Here is a 19,974-nt window from a genome sequence, read left to right as displayed (position 1 = left end):
ACAGGCAGTGAAAATGCTTTAGTACATGCAGAGAAGCGATATGTACAAGCATTTTCACTTAATTTTTCGTTGTGGAGGCTTATCTCCGTTTAGTACATGGACCCCTAAGTATAAAGAAAAATAAATGTCAGGATATATTGGCACATTAGCTGCATTTGATGTTACTATAGAGGACTGGGTTACATATATTGAGAGAGTGGAGTTGTATTGTGTTGTTAACGAAGTGCAAGCAGACAGGAAGGTTCCAGTATTACTCAGTGTAATGGGTGCCCAAACATACAGTCTGCTGAGGAGTTTAATAGCACCTGAGAAGCCAGCCTACAAGTCCTTTACTGACATTGTGGCCATTTTACAAAAGCACTTAAACCATACTTGCCTACCTGACCCTCTCCATGAGGGAGAAAATACTCTGTTCCTGGACTTTCCTGGTAATGTATGATTGCCATTACCTGTGGTGAAACACCTTTCTTATCAATTAACTAGCTCACCACAGGTGATGGCAATCATACATTACCAGGAAAGTCCAGGAACAGAGCATTTTCTCCCTCATGGAGAGGGTCAGGTAGGCAAGTATGACTTAAACCCTAAACCATTAGTGATTGCTGAAAGATTCAGGTTACACAGAAGGAATCAATCTGAAAGTGAAAGTATTTCTAAATACATTGCAGAGCTGAGGAAGTTATCTGAACACTGTGCATTTGGAGCAGGGTTATCAGATGCTCTAAGAGACCGTTTAGTTTGTGGGATGAAAAGTGCAAGTACACAAAAGAAATTGCTGGCTGAGCCTGACCTGACTTTTGAGCGAGCACTGGCCATAGCTATTTCACTGGAGACTGCAACCAGGGATGCATCAGAATTGCAGCAAAAGGCACCAGAATGTACTCCCAATCCAGTTAATTGGTATCAGAGACAGTCCTGTGTTTGCTGTGGGAAGTCCTCACATGATGTCAGTCAGTGCTGGTTTAAAGACAAAGTGTGTAGAAAATGTAAGAAAAGAGGACATATTGAAAGGATGTGCCAGTCAGGGAAAACACCAAACCGCTCGCAAGTATTAAAAGTTCCCGGGAGAAAATATACAACATCCCAGGTGCATAAAGTAGCCAACAATGAATCAGACTCTACTGATAGTACTGGTACAGAAAAAGGGTTATGCAGCCTAGAGATGCACTCTATGACGGCAAAAGAGCGTCAAGTGATTTGGGTCACTTTGGAAGTAGCAGGTATTGACTTAAAAATGGAATTAGACACAGGCTCTGCTCTGTCAATGCTAAATGAAAGTGATTACAAACATCTGTTTGCTGCTATTCCTTTAAAGAAAACATCCGTAACACTCCGCACATATACGGGTGAACTGGTGTCCCAACTGGGAAAAATAAAAGTTTATGTGAAGTACAAAGGCAATGCCCATAAGCTGTACTTGTACATACTTCCACATGGTGGACCGGCATTATTGGGCCGCGAATGGATAAGGAAAATCCAACTTGACTGGCATTCCATTCACAGGCTACAATCTACTGCATCTGATGTATCCAACAATGACGCAACTATTAAGGAACTTTCTAAATTGTTAGCTGCCGCACAACCCATTTTCCAACCAGGGATAGGCACATTAAAGGACATTAAGGCCAGTATAGAGTTGGATCCACATGCCGTTCCAAAGTTTTGTAAAGCTCGCACAGCACCTTATGCCATCCGACCAGCGGTTGAGGAGGAACTACGGAAACTGGAAGACTCTGGTATACTCTCCCCAGTGGAATGGAGTGAATGGGCTACGCCCATAGTTCCGATAGTAAAGAAAGACAAAGTGGGAACTATCCGTATTTGCGGAGATTTCAAAATGATAATAAATCCAGTACTAAGGACTGTGCAGTATCCTTTGCCTAAAATAGAGGGCATCTTTTCAGCTCTCTCAGGGGGTGACCGCTTCTCCAAAATTGACCTAGCTCAAGGTACTTGCAAATGGAAATGAAGGAAGGAATCTAAGAAATATTTAACCATCAATACTCACAAAGGTTTATTACAATATAACCGTCTGGTGTTTGGACTTTCTTCTGCCCCAGCATTATGGCAGAGAGCAATGGATCAAGTCCTACAAGGAATACCAGGTACGCAATGTTACCTGGATGATATAATTGTAACAGGCAAAGATGATGTGGACCATTTAAATAATTTGGAAAAAGTATTAACCCGACTACGGGAATATGGACTCAGAGTAAATAAAGATAAATGTGCATTTTTCCAAGAAAGCATTTCCTATTGTGGACATGTGATTGATAGAGAAGGCCTGCACAAATCAAATGATAAAATTGAGGCAGTACTACAAGCATCCCAGCAACAGTCTGTGTCACAACTGAGATCTTACCTGGGCCAAGTGAATTATTATCACAAGTTCTTACCAGACCTCTCCACAGTAATACACCCACTAAATGCCCTACTACAGAAAAATGCACAATGGAAGTGGACAAAAGACTGTGAGAAAGCATTCTCAGAAACAAAAAGATTGATTACATCTGATAAAGTCCTTACTCATTTTGATCCGAAACTACCCATCAGGCTGGCGTGTGATGCGTCACCGTACGGCATTGGAGCAGTGTTATCACATCAACTGAGAGATGGTAGCGAGAAGCCAATAGCGTTTGCTTCACGGTCTTTGACAGTGGCAGAGAAGAATTATGCGCAAATTGACCGAGAGGCCTTAAGTTTAGTATGGGGAGTGAAGAAATGTCATCAATTTTTGTATGGGCAAAGGTTTACATTAATTACGGATCATCAACGACTGGTATCAATTTTTAACCCCCACAAGGGAGTCCCAGCCATGATTGCAGCTCAGCTTCAACGTTGGTCATTATTCCTGGGTGCTCATATATATGACATCGAGTTTAAAGGAACAAAACTACATGGCAACGTTGATGGTCTGTCACGTTCTCCCTTGCCCCAAAGTGAGGAGGACAGTGATGGAGACCCCCTGGTAGTGTATCACAATATGTTGATGGAACAGCTACCTATTACCAATGCCACGATCAATCGGGAAACAAGGAAAGACCCGGTACTATCAAAAGTAATGGACTTAACTCTCAAAGGTTGGCCTAAACATGGCGATACTCAATATTACGGGTTTTCAAGCAGGAGAGATCAGCTTTCTGTCTGTCAAGGAACTCTATTGTGTGGGTCACGAGTGGTAATACCACCTAAACTGCGAAACAGAGTTTTGGAAAATTTGCATGAGGGTCATCTAGGCACAGTAAAAATGAAGAATCTTGCTGGAAGCTATGTGTGGTGGCCAGGAATCGATGGTCAAATTGAAACTTTGACAAAGGGTGTGAAGGATGTCAAAGAGTTCAAAATGCATCACCTTTAGCCCCGTTACACCCCTGGGAATGGCCTTCATCTCCATGGCAGCGGGTACATATTGACTTTGCTGGTCCATTCATGGATTGTATTTTTATTATTGCAGTGGACGCTCATTCAAAATGGCCAGAGGTAATAAAGATGAAATCCACTACTTCTGAGAAAGCAATTGCTGTGCTGCGAACCATCTTTGCTAGAAATGGTCTACCGGAGCAAGTGTGCAGTGACAATGGACCACAGTTTGTGTCCATGGAATTCAAAAAGTTCATGCAAGACAATGGAATTAAACATTTTACATCAGCTCCACACCATCCAGCCACTAACGGTTTGGCTGAGAGATTTGTCCAAACATTCAAAAAAGCTATCAAGTCCATGCACCATGAACATCTACCTTTGCAACACAAGATTGACAACTTCTTGTTTATATATCGTAGGACTGAGCACTCCACTATTCAACGGAACTTACGGTCTCAGTGGGACTTGATAAAACCGTATGTAAGGCGGAAGGTACATAACAAACAGTTTTAATCAGTTTATCAGAAACCTACTCGGTTCTTTCACATTGAGCAAGAGGTTCTGGTCCGTGATTATAGAGGAGACAAATGGCAACCGGGAATAGTTTCTTCCAAATCCGGCCCTCTGATGTACGTGATTGAAGTTGGAGGAGAATTGTGGCGTCGCCACATTGATCAAATCATTGAGGCTGGGAGGCAAACTGACTGTACATCGACAGCTGGACATAGTCAAGCCAGTGATGTGGGGATTTATGTATACCCCTCTGGAACTGATACAGAGACTGTTCCTGACACTGTGGAGGAAATGTACCCCTCTGGGTCAGATACAGAGACTGTTCCCAAACCTGTTATGGAGTCACCTGAGCATGAGGTTCCCTTAGCAACAACTGATCCTGAACCTTCAAGTGTGATTTCTGTGGAGCAGCCAGTCACTCTGGGAGTTAAACATCGGTATCCAGACAGAGTTCGTAAGGCATCTCAAAGGCTTGATTTGTAGCCTTCTGGGGTAACATATACATTGCTTAGTGCTAACATTTTCATGTCTGCATTTATCTAAGTTGGGAGGAGTGTGGTGTATATGGGCCCTCATTCCGAGTTGTTCGCTCGCTAGCTGCTTTTAGCAGCATTGCACACGCTAAGCCGCCGCCCTCTGGGAGTGTATCTTAGCTTAGCAGAATTGCGAACGAAAGATTAGCAGAATTGCGAATAGAAATTTCTTAGCAGTTTCTAAATAGCTCCAGACTTACTCAGCCATTGCGATCAGTTCAGTCAGTTTCGTTCCTGGTTTGACGTCACAAATACACCCAGCGTTCGCCCAGACACTCCCGCCTTTTTTCCCAGAAACGCCAGCGTTTTTTCACACACGCCCAGAAAACGGCCAGTTTCCGCCCAGAAACACCCACTTCCGGTCAATCACAGTACGATCACCAGAACGATGAAAAATCCTCGCTATGCCGTGATTAAAATACCTAACTTTTGTGTAAAATAACTAAGCGCATGCGCTCTGCGAACCTTGCGCATGCGCAGTAAGCGACTAATCGCAATATAGCGAAAATCGGCAACGAGCGAACAACTCGGAATGACCCCCATAGTTCCCATTGCTGTATATGTGTTCTGGTGTAAGGTTACAACGGATCTTATTTTGTATTTGTATTAGATGGTGTATGAATCTGTTTCTGTGCTCTTTAGTTTCCTGTTCTTCTCCAGTAAAGAAGCATGCAACCAGGGCCGGTTCTAAGATTTGTGGCGCCCCGGGCAAAATATGGGGGCGTGGCTTCAATTGGGGGCGTGGTCAACGCGCTGAAAGAAAAAGAAAAATAAATAAAAAGTATACTTACCATCCCCGTTCCTGATCCAGACCCCCTCCGCTGGCGGCGCCGCTCTTCTCCTCTCCTCTCTTCGATCTATGGGAGAGACGTTATTACGTCTCTCCCATAGAACAGCATAGACACTAGAGGTCAATTCTGACCCCTAGTGTCTGTGCCACTATGCTGTGCGGTGCGCGATGATGTCATCGCGCATCGCACAGCAAAGGTCCTCTAGACGAAGGGAAACTAGACCGTAGCGTCTAGTTTCCCTTCATGGAGAGGACCTTTGCTGTGCGGTGCGCGATGACGTCATCGCGCACTGCACAACTAAGGTCCTCTCAATGAAGGGAAACTAGACGCTACGCGTCTAGTTCCCTTCAAAGCGGGGGGGCACAGCAGGGCACTGCGGGGGGCACAGTGGCGGATCTTGCACTGGTCCGGCGCCCTCCGGATGGCGCCGGCGCCCTCCGGAAGGCGGCGCCCCGGGCAAAAGTACCGCTTGCCCGTGGCAAGAACCGCCACTGCATGCAACACTCCCTGTGTCCTGGTTACATTAAATACTCTTATTGAAATATAAGTAACAGATTTAACAGAAGCAAGTGGAGAAGTTGCCCATGGCAACTAATCAGCTGCTCTGTATACTTTTAAAGTATGCAAATTAGAAAAATTACATCAATGCTGATTGATTGCCTTGGGCAACTTCTCCACTGGCTCACGTCTCCACTTTTATCACTGCTTAGTACATGTCCTCCACAGTTAGTTCAGACCAGAGGACTGGTTAGGCCTCGCATCCTGGTAGCCCCCCAACATTTAAAAATGCTTGATTAGAGGTAGCGGATTAAATGTAGATAAGAAGTAGACACAAAATAAGACTCCACAGAGTAGTTTTCAGGTATCTTTATCAATTGTTGCATTTAAAAAAATCAAGCAATTAGGGAACGCAATGTTGTGACAATGTAACCCTATTTGGAAAATACTGTAGTACTAAATAAGTTTGTTGATGTAAGACATTTGCAAAGGCGCATCCAAAACACACTGGAAAATGCAACTGAATCTATTTTTGGAGGATAGTATAGGAAAGATGCACCGATCCTGCAGGTACTGAAAGCTCTTCTTCCATCTCCCTTTTCTAAAAAGCCATTTAATATATGGCCCCCCAGGTAGGGGACATATCAGATTTTGTCCTTCAAAAGCAGCAAATATCATACCACTACTATTGCCATCAAAGATGAACATTGATTGTTTTCAGATCTTGACTACACTTGATCTTAACCAAAAAGCCTAAAACTTAGTCATAGGCTGAAATGGGGTGAAGGAAAGCGCAGTGCACCAAAACATAAGCTGACACAATCATGGAGAATGCACCACCTTATATGCTCTTCTATCTAGATTTTGCAACCCTACTATTGTTCCCTCCAGCTGCTCCATGTAGATTTGACGTCTGGCAAGGTACATAACCCACTGACAAGCATTCACAATCCTGTATGAGCTTTCTCTCTCACTGGCTGGATGATGCACAATCAATTGCATGTGCTCCACTTCCGACACACCACCCACCCTACCACCCAGTCACCAGAGCCACCCAAAAGCCGACTGGCTCCGTGATTTTATTTGCACAGTGCAATCAACCAGGCAGCATGTCCTTCTCAATGGAATGATCTCTGGTTCAATGGAACCTTCTGCATCGGAATGCTGTGGGGAAAAAAAGGATTTAATCAGGCAGCTACTGTAGCTAGCATTCGATGTACCTGTGGCTTGGCTCTAGCACATGGGTCTTCAACCTGTGGCCCTCCAGCTGCTGTGAAACTACACATCCCAGCATACCCTCCCACAGTTTTTCTATTAAGATATGATAAAACTGAGGCAGGGCATGCTGGGATGTGTAGTTCCACAGCAGCTGGAGGGCCACAGGTTGAAGACCCATGCTCTAGCATGCCTGTTCAATGATGCGTGTTCTGTGATGTCACAATCAGCTTGGAATGGGGTGTCTAGCATGCATTTGATTGCTAACAGCCACTTGAGGGAGACACACATCAGGAGATGCAGCATATTAGAAGTCTTCCCTGCCTTCCCTGCAAATGCACACCACCTGACACCGGTCTGGATACAAAACAATGCCCACAAACGAAGGCCCAAAAAGCCCAATTATAGGATTAAAGTAAGTAGTGAATCTAGTAGTGAATTTAGAAATAGGAAATTAAGGGAGACATGTACTAAGCAGTGATAAAAGTGGAGAAGGGAGCCAGTGGAGAAGTTGCCCATGGCAACCAATCAGCTGCTCTGTATACCTTTAAAGTATGCAAAATAGAAATGTTACATCAATGCTGATTGATTGCCTTGGGCAACTTCTCCACTGGCTCACGTCTCCATTTTTATCACTGCTTAGTACATGTCCTCCAAAGATAGTTTGGAAGAACATTCAAATTCAGACCACAGGACTGGTAAGGCCTCGCATCCTGGTAGCCCCCCAGCATTTAAAAATGCCTTGATTAGAGGTAGGGGATAAAATGTAGATAAGAAGTAGACACAAAATAATACTCCACAGAGTAGTTTTCAGGTGTCTTTATCAATTGTTGCATTTAAAAAAAATCAAGCAATTAGGGAATGCAATGTTGTGACATTGTAACCCTATGTGGAAAATACTGTAGTACTAAATAAGTTTGTCGATGTAAGACATTTGCAAAGGTGCATCCAAAACACCCTGGAAAATGCAACTGAATCTATTTTTGGAGGATAGAATAGGAAAGATGCACCGATCCTGCAGGTACTGAAAGCTCTTCTTCCATCTCCCTTTTCTAAAAAGCCATTTAATATATGGCCTCCCAGGTAGGGGACATATCAGATTTTGGCTTTCAAAAGCAGCAAATATCATACACTACTATTGCCATCAAAGATGAACATTGATTGTTTTCAGATCTTGACTACACTTGATCTTAACCAAAAAGCCTAAAACTTAGTCATAGGACGAAATGGGGTGGAGGAAAGTGCAGTGCACCAAAACATAAGCTGACACAATCATGGAGAATGCACCACCTTATATGCTCTTCTATCTAGATTTTGCAACCCTACTCTTGTCCCCTCCAGCTGCTCCATGTAGATTTGACATCTGGCAAGGTACATAACCCACTGACAAGCAGGCACACTCTTGTGTGAGCTTTCTCTCTCACTGGCTGGATGATGCACAATCAATTGCATGTGCTCCACCTCCGAGACACTACCCACCCAACCATCCAGTCACCAGAGCCACCCACAAGCTGACTGGTTTTGTGATTTCATTTGCACAGTGCAGTCAACCAGGCAGCATGTCCTTCTCAATGGAAGAATCTCTGGTTCCATGGAACCTTCCGCTTCGGAATGCTGTGGGAAAAAAAGGATTTAATCAGACAGCTACTGTAGCTAGCATTCAATGTACCTGTGGCTTGGCTCTAGCACATGGGTCTTCAACCTGTGGCCCTCCAGCTGCTGTGAAACTAAACATCCCAGCATTACCTGCCACAGTTTTGCTATTAAGGTATGCTAAAACTGAGGCAGGGCATGCTGGGATGTGTAGTTTCACAGCAGCTGGAGGGCCGCAGGTTGAAGACCCATGCTCTAGCATGCCTGTTCTATGATACGTGTTCTGTGATGTCACAATCAGCTTGGAATGCGGTGTCTAGCATACATTTGATTACTGACAGCCACTTGAGGGAGACACACATCAGGAGATGCAGCATATTGGAAGTCTTCCCTGCCTTCCCAGCAAATGCACACCACCTGACACCGGTCTGGACACAAAACAATGCCCACAAACGAAGGCCCAAAAAGCCCAATTATAGGATTAAAGTAAGTAGTGAATCTAGTAATGAATTTAGAAGTAGGAAATTAAGAGAGACATATACTAAGCAGTGATAAAAGTGGAGAAGGGAGCCAGTGGAGAAGTTGCCCATGGCAACTAATCAGCTGCTCTGTATACTTTTAATGTATGCAAATTAGAAATGTTACATCAATGCTGATTGATTGCCTTGGGCAAATTCTCCACTGGCTCACTTCTCTACTTTTATCACTGTTTAGTACATGTCCTCCACAGTTATTTTGCAAGAACATTCAAATTCAGACCAGAGGACTGGTTAGGCCTCGCATCCTGGTAGCCCCCCAACATTTAAAAATGCCTTGATTAGAGTTAGGGGATAAAATGTAGATAAGAAGTAGAAACAAAATAAGACTCCACAGAGTAGTTTTCAGGTGACTTTATCAATTGTTGCATTTAAAAAAATCAGGCAATTAGGGAACACAATGTTGTGACAATGTAACCCTATTTGGAAAATACTGTAGTACTAAAAAAGTTTGTCGATGTAAGACATTTGCAAAGGCGCATCCAAATCACACTGGAAAATGCAACTGAATCTATTTTTTGAGGATAGAATAGGAAAGATGCACCGATCCTGCAGGTACTGAAAGCTCTTCTTCCATCTCCCTTTTCTAAAAAGCCATTTAATATATGTCACCCCAGGTAGGGGACATATCAGATTTTGGCTTTCAAAAGCAGCAAATATCATACCACTACTATTGCCATCAAAGATGAACATTGATTGTTTTCAGATCTTGACTACACTTGATCTTAACCAAAAACCTAAAACTTAGTCATAGGACGAAATGGGGTGGAGGAAAGCGCAGTGCACCAAAACATAAGCTGACACAATCATGGAGAATGCACCACCTTATATGCTCTTCTATCTAGATTTTGCAACCCTACTCTTGTCCCCTCCAGCTGCTCCATGTAGATTTGACATCTGGCAAGGTACATAACCCACTGACAAGCAGCCACAATCCTGCATGAGCTTTCTCTCTCACTGGCTGGATGATGCACAATCAATTGCATGTGCTCCACCTTCGACACACCACCCACCCTACCACCCAGTCACCAGAGCCACCCAAAAGCCGACTGGCTCCGTGATTTCATTTGCACAGTGCAGTCAACCAGGCAGCATATCCTTCTCAATGGAATGATCTCTGGTTCAATGGAACCTTCCACATCGGAATGCTGTGGGGAAAAAAGGAAAAGGATTTAATCAGTCAGCTACAGTAGCTAGCATTCGATGTACCTGTGGCTTGGCTCTAGCACATGGGTCTTTAACCTGTGGCCCTCCAGCTGCTGTGAAACTACACATCCAAGCATGCCCTGCCACAGTTTTGCTATTAAGGTATGATAAAAAGGAGGCAGGGCATGCTGGGATGTGTAGTTCCACAGCAGCTGGAGGGCCACAGGTTGAAGACCCATGCTCTAGCATGCCTGTTCTATGATACGTGTTCTGTGATGTCACAATCAGCTTGGAATGCGGTGTCTAGCATGCATTTGATTGCTGACACCCACTTGAGGGAGACACACATTAGGAGATGCAGCATATTGGAAGTCTTCCCTGTTTTGTTCATATGTTTGTAAATCCAGTCATCAGGACACAGAGACATGTGAGTTCACTGCTGTGCTTTTTATTCCATCCCCAACTCCAGGCACACTGCACACTGTACCACCCACTTCCCAGCATCCTCCTGGTCCTAGGGACCATCACTGAAGATTCAGGCTTACACATGTTAGTAAGGGAGTGTCTACAAATATTAAGCATTCTAATACACTAACATCACATCCTCTTTTCTTTAAAGATAAGCCCTATATGCTTCAATGCAACAATTAACAACGTCATATTAAGAACATCATCTAACATGTTTCAATGAGTCTCTCAGGTCTGCGTATTTCCCTTTTGGGTCTTTCATACACAGTCTGTGTTTCATCGACCATGTTGGACCTTTCTAGAATCGTGGTTTGTTCACCATTATCAGGATCATCATACATGTCAGATGAAGGGTATTCTTCGGTCATGTTGTCTTCATTATGGTTAGGTTGAGATCTTAAATCCACCCGATTTCTTCTTACTTCCGTCTTACTTCCGTTCCACGCTCTGTACGTATAGTATAAGATCTTGGTGCTACTTGTGCTTGCACAATACCTTTCTGCACCCAAATACCTTTCTCGTGATCTCTGAGACGGACTTGGTCACACGATTTTAGATCAGATAAGCTTCTTGCTCGCCTGTCATGGAACAGTTTCTGTTTTGCCTGTAGACGTTCCGTACTCAGTCTGACCAACGCTGAGTTATGTGTATTAAGCAGTTCATCATGTATCGGGAGATTTGCTCTAATCCTCCTTCCCATCAGCATTTGTGCAGGAGAAAGTCCATTGTGTAAAGGTGTACTGCGGTAGATTAAAAGACTTTTGTAGAAATCTTCTTTACCTTCTTGAGCTTTTTTCATGAGACTCTTTACAGTTTTTACTGAACTTTCCACCAACCCATTTGAGCGTGGATAGTGGGGACTTGACGTAGTATGGACAAATTCCCACTCATCAGCAAATTGTCTAAATTCAGCACTGGAAAACTGAGGACCATTGTCAGTGAACACTTCCATAAGAACACCATGCCTTGCAAAGATTGACTTCACGCAATTGATTACAGCTTTACTAGTAGTTGTATGTACTGTCTTCACCTCAGGGTAGTTAGAGTAATAATCAGTCACGACAATGTACGTTTTCCCATTACAATCAAACAAATCTGCGCCAACTTTCTGGTGCGGTCTCTCTGGCACTGCGTGAGGACTCAGTGGCTCGCTTGTTGTTTCGGTCTATACGTAAGACATAATTCACATGTAGCTGTAGTCTGTGCTATGTCTTGGTTCATTCTTGGCCAATACATAACTTCACACGCTCTCCGCTTACATTTTTCTTCTCCTAAGTGGCCTTCATGTATCTTGCACAGCACAGTTTTTCTTAGTCGTGCAGGTATGACAAACCTATTGCCTTTGTAAATAATACCATCGACAACTGTAAGGTCACTGCGGTACATCCAATAATCATGGATAGACAGCGGGCACGCATGTTTTTCTGCTGGCCAACCTTTCAGAATGATATCTTTCAACACTTTCATTGTGGCAAAACTTGGTTTACCCTGCACCAGACTGGTTATAATTAAATGACTAAATCTCAAACAACCAACTAAACAGAAAAAATATATCAAGCCCAGGTGGGCAGCTATTCTGACGTTGGAGGTGCTCCCAGGAATAGTGTACCAGATACAAAATGATTTGGTGGGTGTGGAAGTGCCCACATCTTACCAAATAAAAGAAATTCCTATATTTGGAGCACTCTTTTGATGATTAAATATGTGAAAAAGATGAAAACTGTCTATAATTAAAACTTAGCTTTTATTTATCCAATACTCAACTAAAATAAAATAACAGGGGTATATTAGATGTATCAATTACTTATTCCCCTTTTAAACAGTGGTAAAAATATGAATAATTCAAAAAAGAGCAAATATCATCATCTTAAAATTATTTGTATATTTTGCTCAACAATAGATGATAAGAAAAATGATAGTAATCTATCAAACTTATCCAATGAACAGCAGTAATCACAGAAATTGATGACAAAAAATGATAGTAATCTATCAAAAATATCCTGTGAGCAGCAGAGATGATATTGGTGATATAATTAAATTACACCTTGCAGAAAAATACTGCTGTGCATGTGAGATCAGCTTCTCCCCATATTTCACAGAGTAAATCTGTGTTTTAACATCTCTTCCATGTTAAAGAGAAAGTAATATCCATGCCTGTTAGAGAATACATAGTTACAATTAAGTTTTACTGCAACATTCTGTCTCCAAAATGATTCATTTGTATCTTGAATGAAAAACTGACACATTAATGTTGTTTGTCAGGTGTGTAACAAATGCAAGTAAAGAAAAAACAAGATTATGCTGGCGTGGATAGTAGAAAATTAAATAGTGACACTCTAGTCTGCTAGTCCCATCTGCTGTCTAACCTCATCCATGAGCGGAGGAAAGATGAGAGTAGGACCGTCGACTGCGTCACGGAAAAAAGATAGAACTGGCACACTGGCTAGAGACCCCAACGTGGTGTTAGATGGGCCCTGATGCTTGTGAGCCTTGCAGGGTCCTAAATGCGCCACTTGGGTCTGAGCCAGAGTCCGAAAATAAGATGAAAAGGCCCACAGTAATAGACTAAATCACAATTGTGTTAATAACACTGCATCATTAAACAACCTTTATTGTGCAATGAGATTGCACAAAACAGACCTGCTCCTAATGAAAAACATTGCTGTTGCTAGAAAACAGTTGATATTATCTTAATAGGCACAAGTTAGAACAAAATCACAGGTGTTTATATCCCCAATAATTGCGCCTTGTTTGTCAAAATTGCCTGCAGGTAGCTGGTCAAGTGTGAGACTGTAACTCTGAGGGCGAATTATTCATATTTTTACCACTGTATAAAAGGGGAATAAGTAATTGATACATCTAATATACCCCTGTTATTTTATTTTAGTTGAGTATTGGATAAATAAAAGCTAAGTTTTAATTATAGACAGTTTTCATCTTTTTCACATATTTAATCATCAAAAGAGTGCTCCAAATATAGGAATTTCTTTTATTTGGTAAGATGTGGGCACTTCCACACCCACCAAATCATTTTGTAACACTTTCATTGTCTCAGTTTATTTCCTAATCTGTTCTTGTCTTGCAAGAGACACTGGTAGAGAAGCTACGATCAAATTAACATAGGCTTCTATCTCTTCATCCATCAGACTTTTGGAACCTTCACTTTTGTCCACAGCACGAGAAAGTGTATCAGCAATGTACATGTATTTGCCAGGACAGTACAGCAAGTGTACATCATATTTCTGTAGTCTGATAAGCATTCGTTGAATTCTCATGGGACAGTCATGTAATGATTTAGTCATGATAGCTATCAATGGCTTGTGGTCAGTTTCCACTGTAAATGTTTGACCATACACAAACTGATGAAATTGCTCACATGCATATGTGATAACTAGAAGTTCTTTTTCTATCTGAGCATACCTTGTTTCAGCACTTGTCAGTGCTCTTGATGCATAGATTACTGGTTGCCATGTATCCTCATGTTCTTGTAACAGCACTGAGCCTAGGCCAAATTGTGAAGCATCTGCTGAAATTCTTATTCTTTTCGCAGGATCAAAGAATTTTAGCACTGGTTGCTCTGTAATGATCTGTTTCAAGTTTTGCCAACTTTCTTCTTGTTCATGTGACCACATCCACTCGTTATCTTTGTCCAACAACCATCTAAGAGAGGCTGTTCGTTCAGAGAGTTGAGAAATAAACTTTCCTAAGTAAGTCATCATTCATAGGAATCTTCTGATGTCGTCTTTGTTGTTAGGACGTTCCATGTTCACTATGGCTGATATTTTCCTTGGGTCTGGTTTTACACCTTGATCCGAGACCATGTCGCCCATAAAGGTAAGTGTATTCACGCCAAATTCCCATTTTTCCTTGTTTAGCTTTAGATTCACTTTCTTGACAAGTTCCATTACTTGTCTCAATCTAGAATCATGTTCTTCCTTTGTAGATCCCCAGACAATAATGTCATCCATCATTGTTTCAACACCTGGAATATGTTCAAAAATCATGTGTATCTTTTTGGGATATACTTCTGGAGCAGACAATATTCCATATGGTAGTCGAAGAAATCTGTATCGACCTTCTGGTGTATTAAATGTACAAAGCTTTGAGCTGGCCTCATTTAGCTTCATTTGCCAGAATCCTGAAGATGTGTCCAATTTACTGAACCATTTTGCTCCCGAAAATTGCGGCATGATTTCATCTCTGGTTGGTAGTTTGAAATGTTCTCGTTTAATAGCTTTGTTTAAATCTCTGGGGTCTAGACATATTCTGAGTTGTCCATTTTTTCTTTTCAACAGTTACTAAGGAGCTTACCCATTCAGTAGGCTCATCAACTTTCTGTATCACACCCAAGGCTTCCATGCGATTTAAATCTTGTTTCAGTTTTTCTCTCAGCGCAAACGGCACTTTTCTACAGGGGTGTATCACTGAAGAAACTTGCGTGTCTATATTTATTTTATGCTCTCCAGGCAAACAACCTAGACCTTCAAACAAGTCTCTGTATTCTGTAAACATCAATTTGCAGTCATCTTCTACTTGTGATGTCACCATAAAAACTTTCTTTAGCAAGCTTAGTTTCTCACAGGAACTTAATCCTAGAATCGGTTGCACATTTTTATCCACAATCAGTAGAGATGTTTTAAACTGTTGTCCCTTATATTTCAGTGTCACTAAGCATGTACCTTTCACAGGAATTTCCTCCCCAGTGTATCCTGTAACTTTCACTTTGGCTGGATGAATTTTAGGTTTTACTCTAAAAGTCTTATAGTCTTATAGTCTTGAAACGATATTAAATTCACCTGCGCGCCAGTATCAAGCTTAAAGGGAATGACAATCTCGTTCACAGTTAAAGGGACAATCCATTCTTTCTTATCTGCACTGCAAAGTTCAATGCAATCCACAAAGAATTCCTCTGTTTGCTTAATAGCATGCACATTGGTTTCACTTTTCATTTTACAGCATTTGGCAAAGTGATTAAGTCTACCACATTTCATGCAGGTTTTACCATAAGCAGGGCACATTTTAGGATTGTGAGCATTTCCACATCTACTACACATTTCCTTGTTAGACTGTGGCTTAGACTGCTTCATTCTTGAGAATGGAGGTTTGCGTGGCTCTGTTTTCTGCACTACATGGGCAGCACCAGCTTCCTTATGTAATGTTTTGGCTTGAAATCTAGTTATTTCTGCAGATCTACAAATAGTCACTGCCTTTTCTAGTGTTAGGTCCTGCTCTCTCAGCAATCTCTCTCTGAGTCCATTATCAGGTATTCCACAGACAATACGATCTCTAATCAGTGAATCCTTTAAATCACCAAACTCACAGGTGTTACTGAGTGATTGCAGCTCTGTAACAGACTGATCAAATCCATCTACAGACTTCTGATTACATGTGAAAAACTTATATCTTTCATATGTCACATTTTTCCTTGGCACAAAGTAATCTTCAAACTTTTGCATTATAGAAGATAGCACCATATTCTGCCCCTCATCAAACTGAAAACTATTATAAATGTCCAGCATATCCTCTCCTATCACATGGAGGAAAATGGATGCCTTCATTTTGTCAGCCTGTGCATCAGCTCCACATGCAGCAAGATATATATTAAACGTTTGCTTAAATCTTTTCCAGTTTTCAGACAAGTTACCAGACATCAGCATGCCGGTTGGAGGAGCTAGTATATCCATGGTTACTCATTGTTTGAAGAGAGGAGCACACGGCAGGCTTTGCAGACACCGAGTATCACAGCCTTACAGACTGCTGCAAGATTGTTTCACACTCCGAGAGCACTAGCAGTCCAAGTTAAAATTCTTCTGACACCATGTTTTGTTCATATGTTTGTAAATCCAGTCATCAGGACACAGAGACATGTGAGTTCACTGCTGTGCTTTTTATTCAATCCCCAACTCCAGGCACACTGCACACTGTACCACTCACTTCCCAGCATCCCCCTGGTCCTAGGGACCATCACTGAAGATTCAGGCTTACACATGTTAGTAAGGGAGTGTCTACAAATATTAAGCATTCTAATACACTAACATCACATTCCCTGCCTTCCCAGCAAATGCACACCACCTGACACCGGTCTGGACACAAAACAATGCCCACAAACGAAGGCCCAAAAAGCCCAATAATAGGATTAAAGTAAGTAGTGATTCTAGTAATGAATTTAGAAGTAGGAAATTAAGGGGGACATGTACTAAGCAGTGATAAAAGTGGAGAAGGGAGCCAGTGGAGAAGTTGCCCATGGCAACCAATCAGCTGCTCTGTATACTTTTAAAGTATGCAAATTAGAAATGTTACATCAATGCTGATTGATTGCCTTGGGCAACTTCTCCACTGGCTCACTTCTCCACTTGTATCACTGCTTAGTACATGTCCTCCACAGTTAGTTCGCATCTGTTTTGCTGTAGGGCTGACCTGGTATGTCTGTGAATGATGTTCACGGACATATCGGGTGTACACATGCACCGATGCCCTACAGATATATCGACGTTCAATGGAACGTACAATATATCTATTAATGTGGGATTTTAGTTGTTTTGCTTCCCCAAAATTAAAATCACTTCTCCTATTGGTATATTTGGACTCTTAAGGTGAACTAAATCAATCCACATGGGTTGCCAAGAGGTAAAACACATTTGCACATATTTTTAAATAACCACTGCTAAATTTGTAATTTTTTTTTTTACTAACCTGAGTGTTAGTTTTATATATGACCACTAGGTGTCAGACCATGTGCAGGATTTAATTTATACAGTTGTATTTTTCTGCAAACTCATTTCATGTGTAGTGACTTATTGTAGTCAGTTAATTCTCAAAGTGGGTATACATTAAACAAGATTTTTAATGCTATGCGATATATCGATATCATTAAGGATATATTTGTGCATATCATCTAATGTGTACGCACTATGGGGGTCATTCCGAGTTGCTCGCTAGCAGTTTTTAGCAGTTGTGCAAACGCATTGTCACCGCCCACTGGGGATTGTATTTTCGCTTTGCAGAAGTGCGAATGCTTGTGCAGCAGAGCGCCTGCAAAATCTTTTTGTGCAAAACAAGACCAGCCCTGTAGTTACTCTTCGTGTGCGTTGATTCTAACGACGGAGGGATGGCTTTTGATGTCACACACCGGCCCAGCGAACGTCCAGCCACGCCTGATTTTTTTCAGCCACGCCTGCGTTTTGCCAAACACTCACTGAAAATGGTCAGTTGCCACCCAGAAACGCCCACTTCATGTCAATCTTCCTGCATTCGGCCGTGCAACAGGAATGTTCGTTAGACTCTGTGCAAACCCACAATGCTCATTGTACCTGTACAAAGTGCCTGCGCATTGCGGTGCATACACACGCGCAGATATGCCGATTTTTAGCCTGATCGCTGTGCTGCGAACAATGGCAGCAAGCGAACAACTCGGAATGACCCCCTATATCGTTAATGATGCACGCTCCCGCATGTTGTTAACGACCCCCTCTGCCATCTGTACATGCAGTAAAATTTGTTCAAAACTTCATGTACGGACCAACGGCGGGGTGACGTCACTGAACGATATTGTTAGCGATAAATCGGTGATGTAATCTCCTTGTGCTGGGAAAAAGGCTTTCCCCTTGTTGTAAACTGGTCCAGAGTCAGACGATCCAGTATACCCGTTTACACTGCAGCTCACCTGGGTCCTTCCCAGTATAAAACCTTGCTAGGTACCCAGGAAGGATTCCTGGGTGACTGGACCCAGGTTAACCCTTTTCCACTGACCCCTGCTGCACAATAACATGGGATTTTCAGGTCAGTGGAAAAGGGGTAGTAAAGGATTTTTCCATGCTGGACACTGATGATAGGAAGAGCAGTGAATACAACTCTAGAGAGTAGACCAGTGGATCCCAAACTTGGTCTTCAAGACCCCAAATAGTTCACGTTTTCCAGGACACCTAGCAAGTGCACAGGTTGGATTAGTTTTAAGAGCAATATCATCAAGCCCTGCAGTCAGGACTTGGCCTGCTTGCATTTGTGAAGTATGCATTTGTTAAGGATGTATTTTTAGAATGAAGTTAGAACCGGAACTGAAAACCATCTCTCCTTTCTTCACAGATAAAAACCACCATCCTCATGCTTGTATATCTGAGTCTATCATTTCTCTCTGGCCACACTTTTCACACTCCAAGAAAGTTTGTCTGCAATGTCTGTGATCTGTCTTCAATGCAAAATCCCCTCTGTTAATTAGCTGAACTTCTGATTGCACATCTCCCCCTTTACCAACTGATATAGGGGGCAATTCTGAGTTGATCGCAGCAGCAAGTTTGTTAGCAATTGGGCAAAACCATGTGCACTGCAGGTGTGGCAGATATAACATGTGCAGAGAGAGTTAGATTTGGGTGGGTTATTTCGTTTCTGTGCAGGGAAAATACTGGCTGCTTTATTTTTACACTGAAATTTAGATTTCAGTTTGAATACACCACACCCAAATCTAACTGTCTCTGCACATGTTATATCTGCCCCCTGCAGTGCACATGATTTTGCCCAACTGCTAACAAATTTGCTGCTGCGATCAACTCAGAATTAGGCCCATAGTGTGTAGCATTTAAGAGCAATATCATCAAGGCCTGCAGTCAGGACTTGGCCTGCTTGCATTTGTGAAGTATGCATTTGTTAAGGATGTATTTTAAGGATGAAGTTAGAACCGGAGTTTGAACTGGATTTGGACTTTGGACTACACTACAATCTCTAATTAAAGTAGTTCCCCAAACACTGCAACTCAGGACCATTATGTGGCCTCTCCTCACCTCTGCCATGAAAACACTAGGCCCATTGCCTACTACTCCTCCATCCAAGAACATCATGACTGCCCCCAGGACTACCCCTCAAGCTGAACAGGGAACAGAGGGGCGTGCGCACCGGGATCAGACTTTGCTGGGTCATTTCCAGTGGACATTAGTGTGCTCCCCATATTCTCACACCCACCCACACTGCTTTCATGAGACCAGGACATTTATAATTTTTGCAAAATAATGTTAGTACAATTTTCCTGCAAATGTGTTTTTCTCTTCTTTTTCTTCGTACAGCGTAATTCCACCCCACTGTGTGCTATTCCTGTAATGTTTACCTCCATTGATTGCACACCCTGCCAGCAGCAACCTATGCAGTGTGCCTCACATGGCTTCCTCGGATGGTTCCTTCGTGGGCAGGGTGTGCTTCATTTGGATCTTTCCATGCAGGAAAAAGGATACTCCTACACATGTGTCAGTTTTCCCATACATGCATTTGGCCCTTGGATGGCTCATCTCCCTCTGTGGAACCTACGTAGTTCGTCCAACATGGCTGCCTTAT

At 42.4% G+C, this 19,974-nt stretch overlaps 1 protein-coding gene across 1 annotated transcript; it reads left to right on the top strand.

The window, feature by feature from the left end:
• Positions 1–532: 532 nt before the first annotated feature.
• LOC134948987 (uncharacterized protein K02A2.6-like) lies at positions 533–18,924 on the top strand. The gene is made up of 2 exons (XM_063937308.1): positions 533–4,368; positions 18,739–18,924. Exon 1 carries the CDS (start codon positions 746–748, stop codon positions 1,967–1,969), a length of 1,224 nt encoding a protein of 407 aa, XP_063793378.1. The 5' UTR covers positions 533–745; the 3' UTR covers positions 1,970–4,368; positions 18,739–18,924.
• The last annotated feature ends 1,050 nt before the right edge of the window (positions 18,925–19,974 follow it).

This window comes from Pseudophryne corroboree, chromosome 8, assembly GCF_028390025.1.
Source record: "Pseudophryne corroboree isolate aPseCor3 chromosome 8, aPseCor3.hap2, whole genome shotgun sequence".
NCBI classification, from domain to species: domain Eukaryota; kingdom Metazoa; phylum Chordata; class Amphibia; order Anura; family Myobatrachidae; genus Pseudophryne; species Pseudophryne corroboree.
Note: the sequence above shows the minus strand (reverse complement) of the source record. Positions and strands in the feature narration are given on the sequence as shown.

Coding starts and splice junctions, on each gene's coding strand:
- LOC134948987 (XM_063937308.1), top strand. CDS start 746: ATGAAAAGTGCAAGTACACAAAAGAAATTGCTGGCTGAGCCTGACCTG.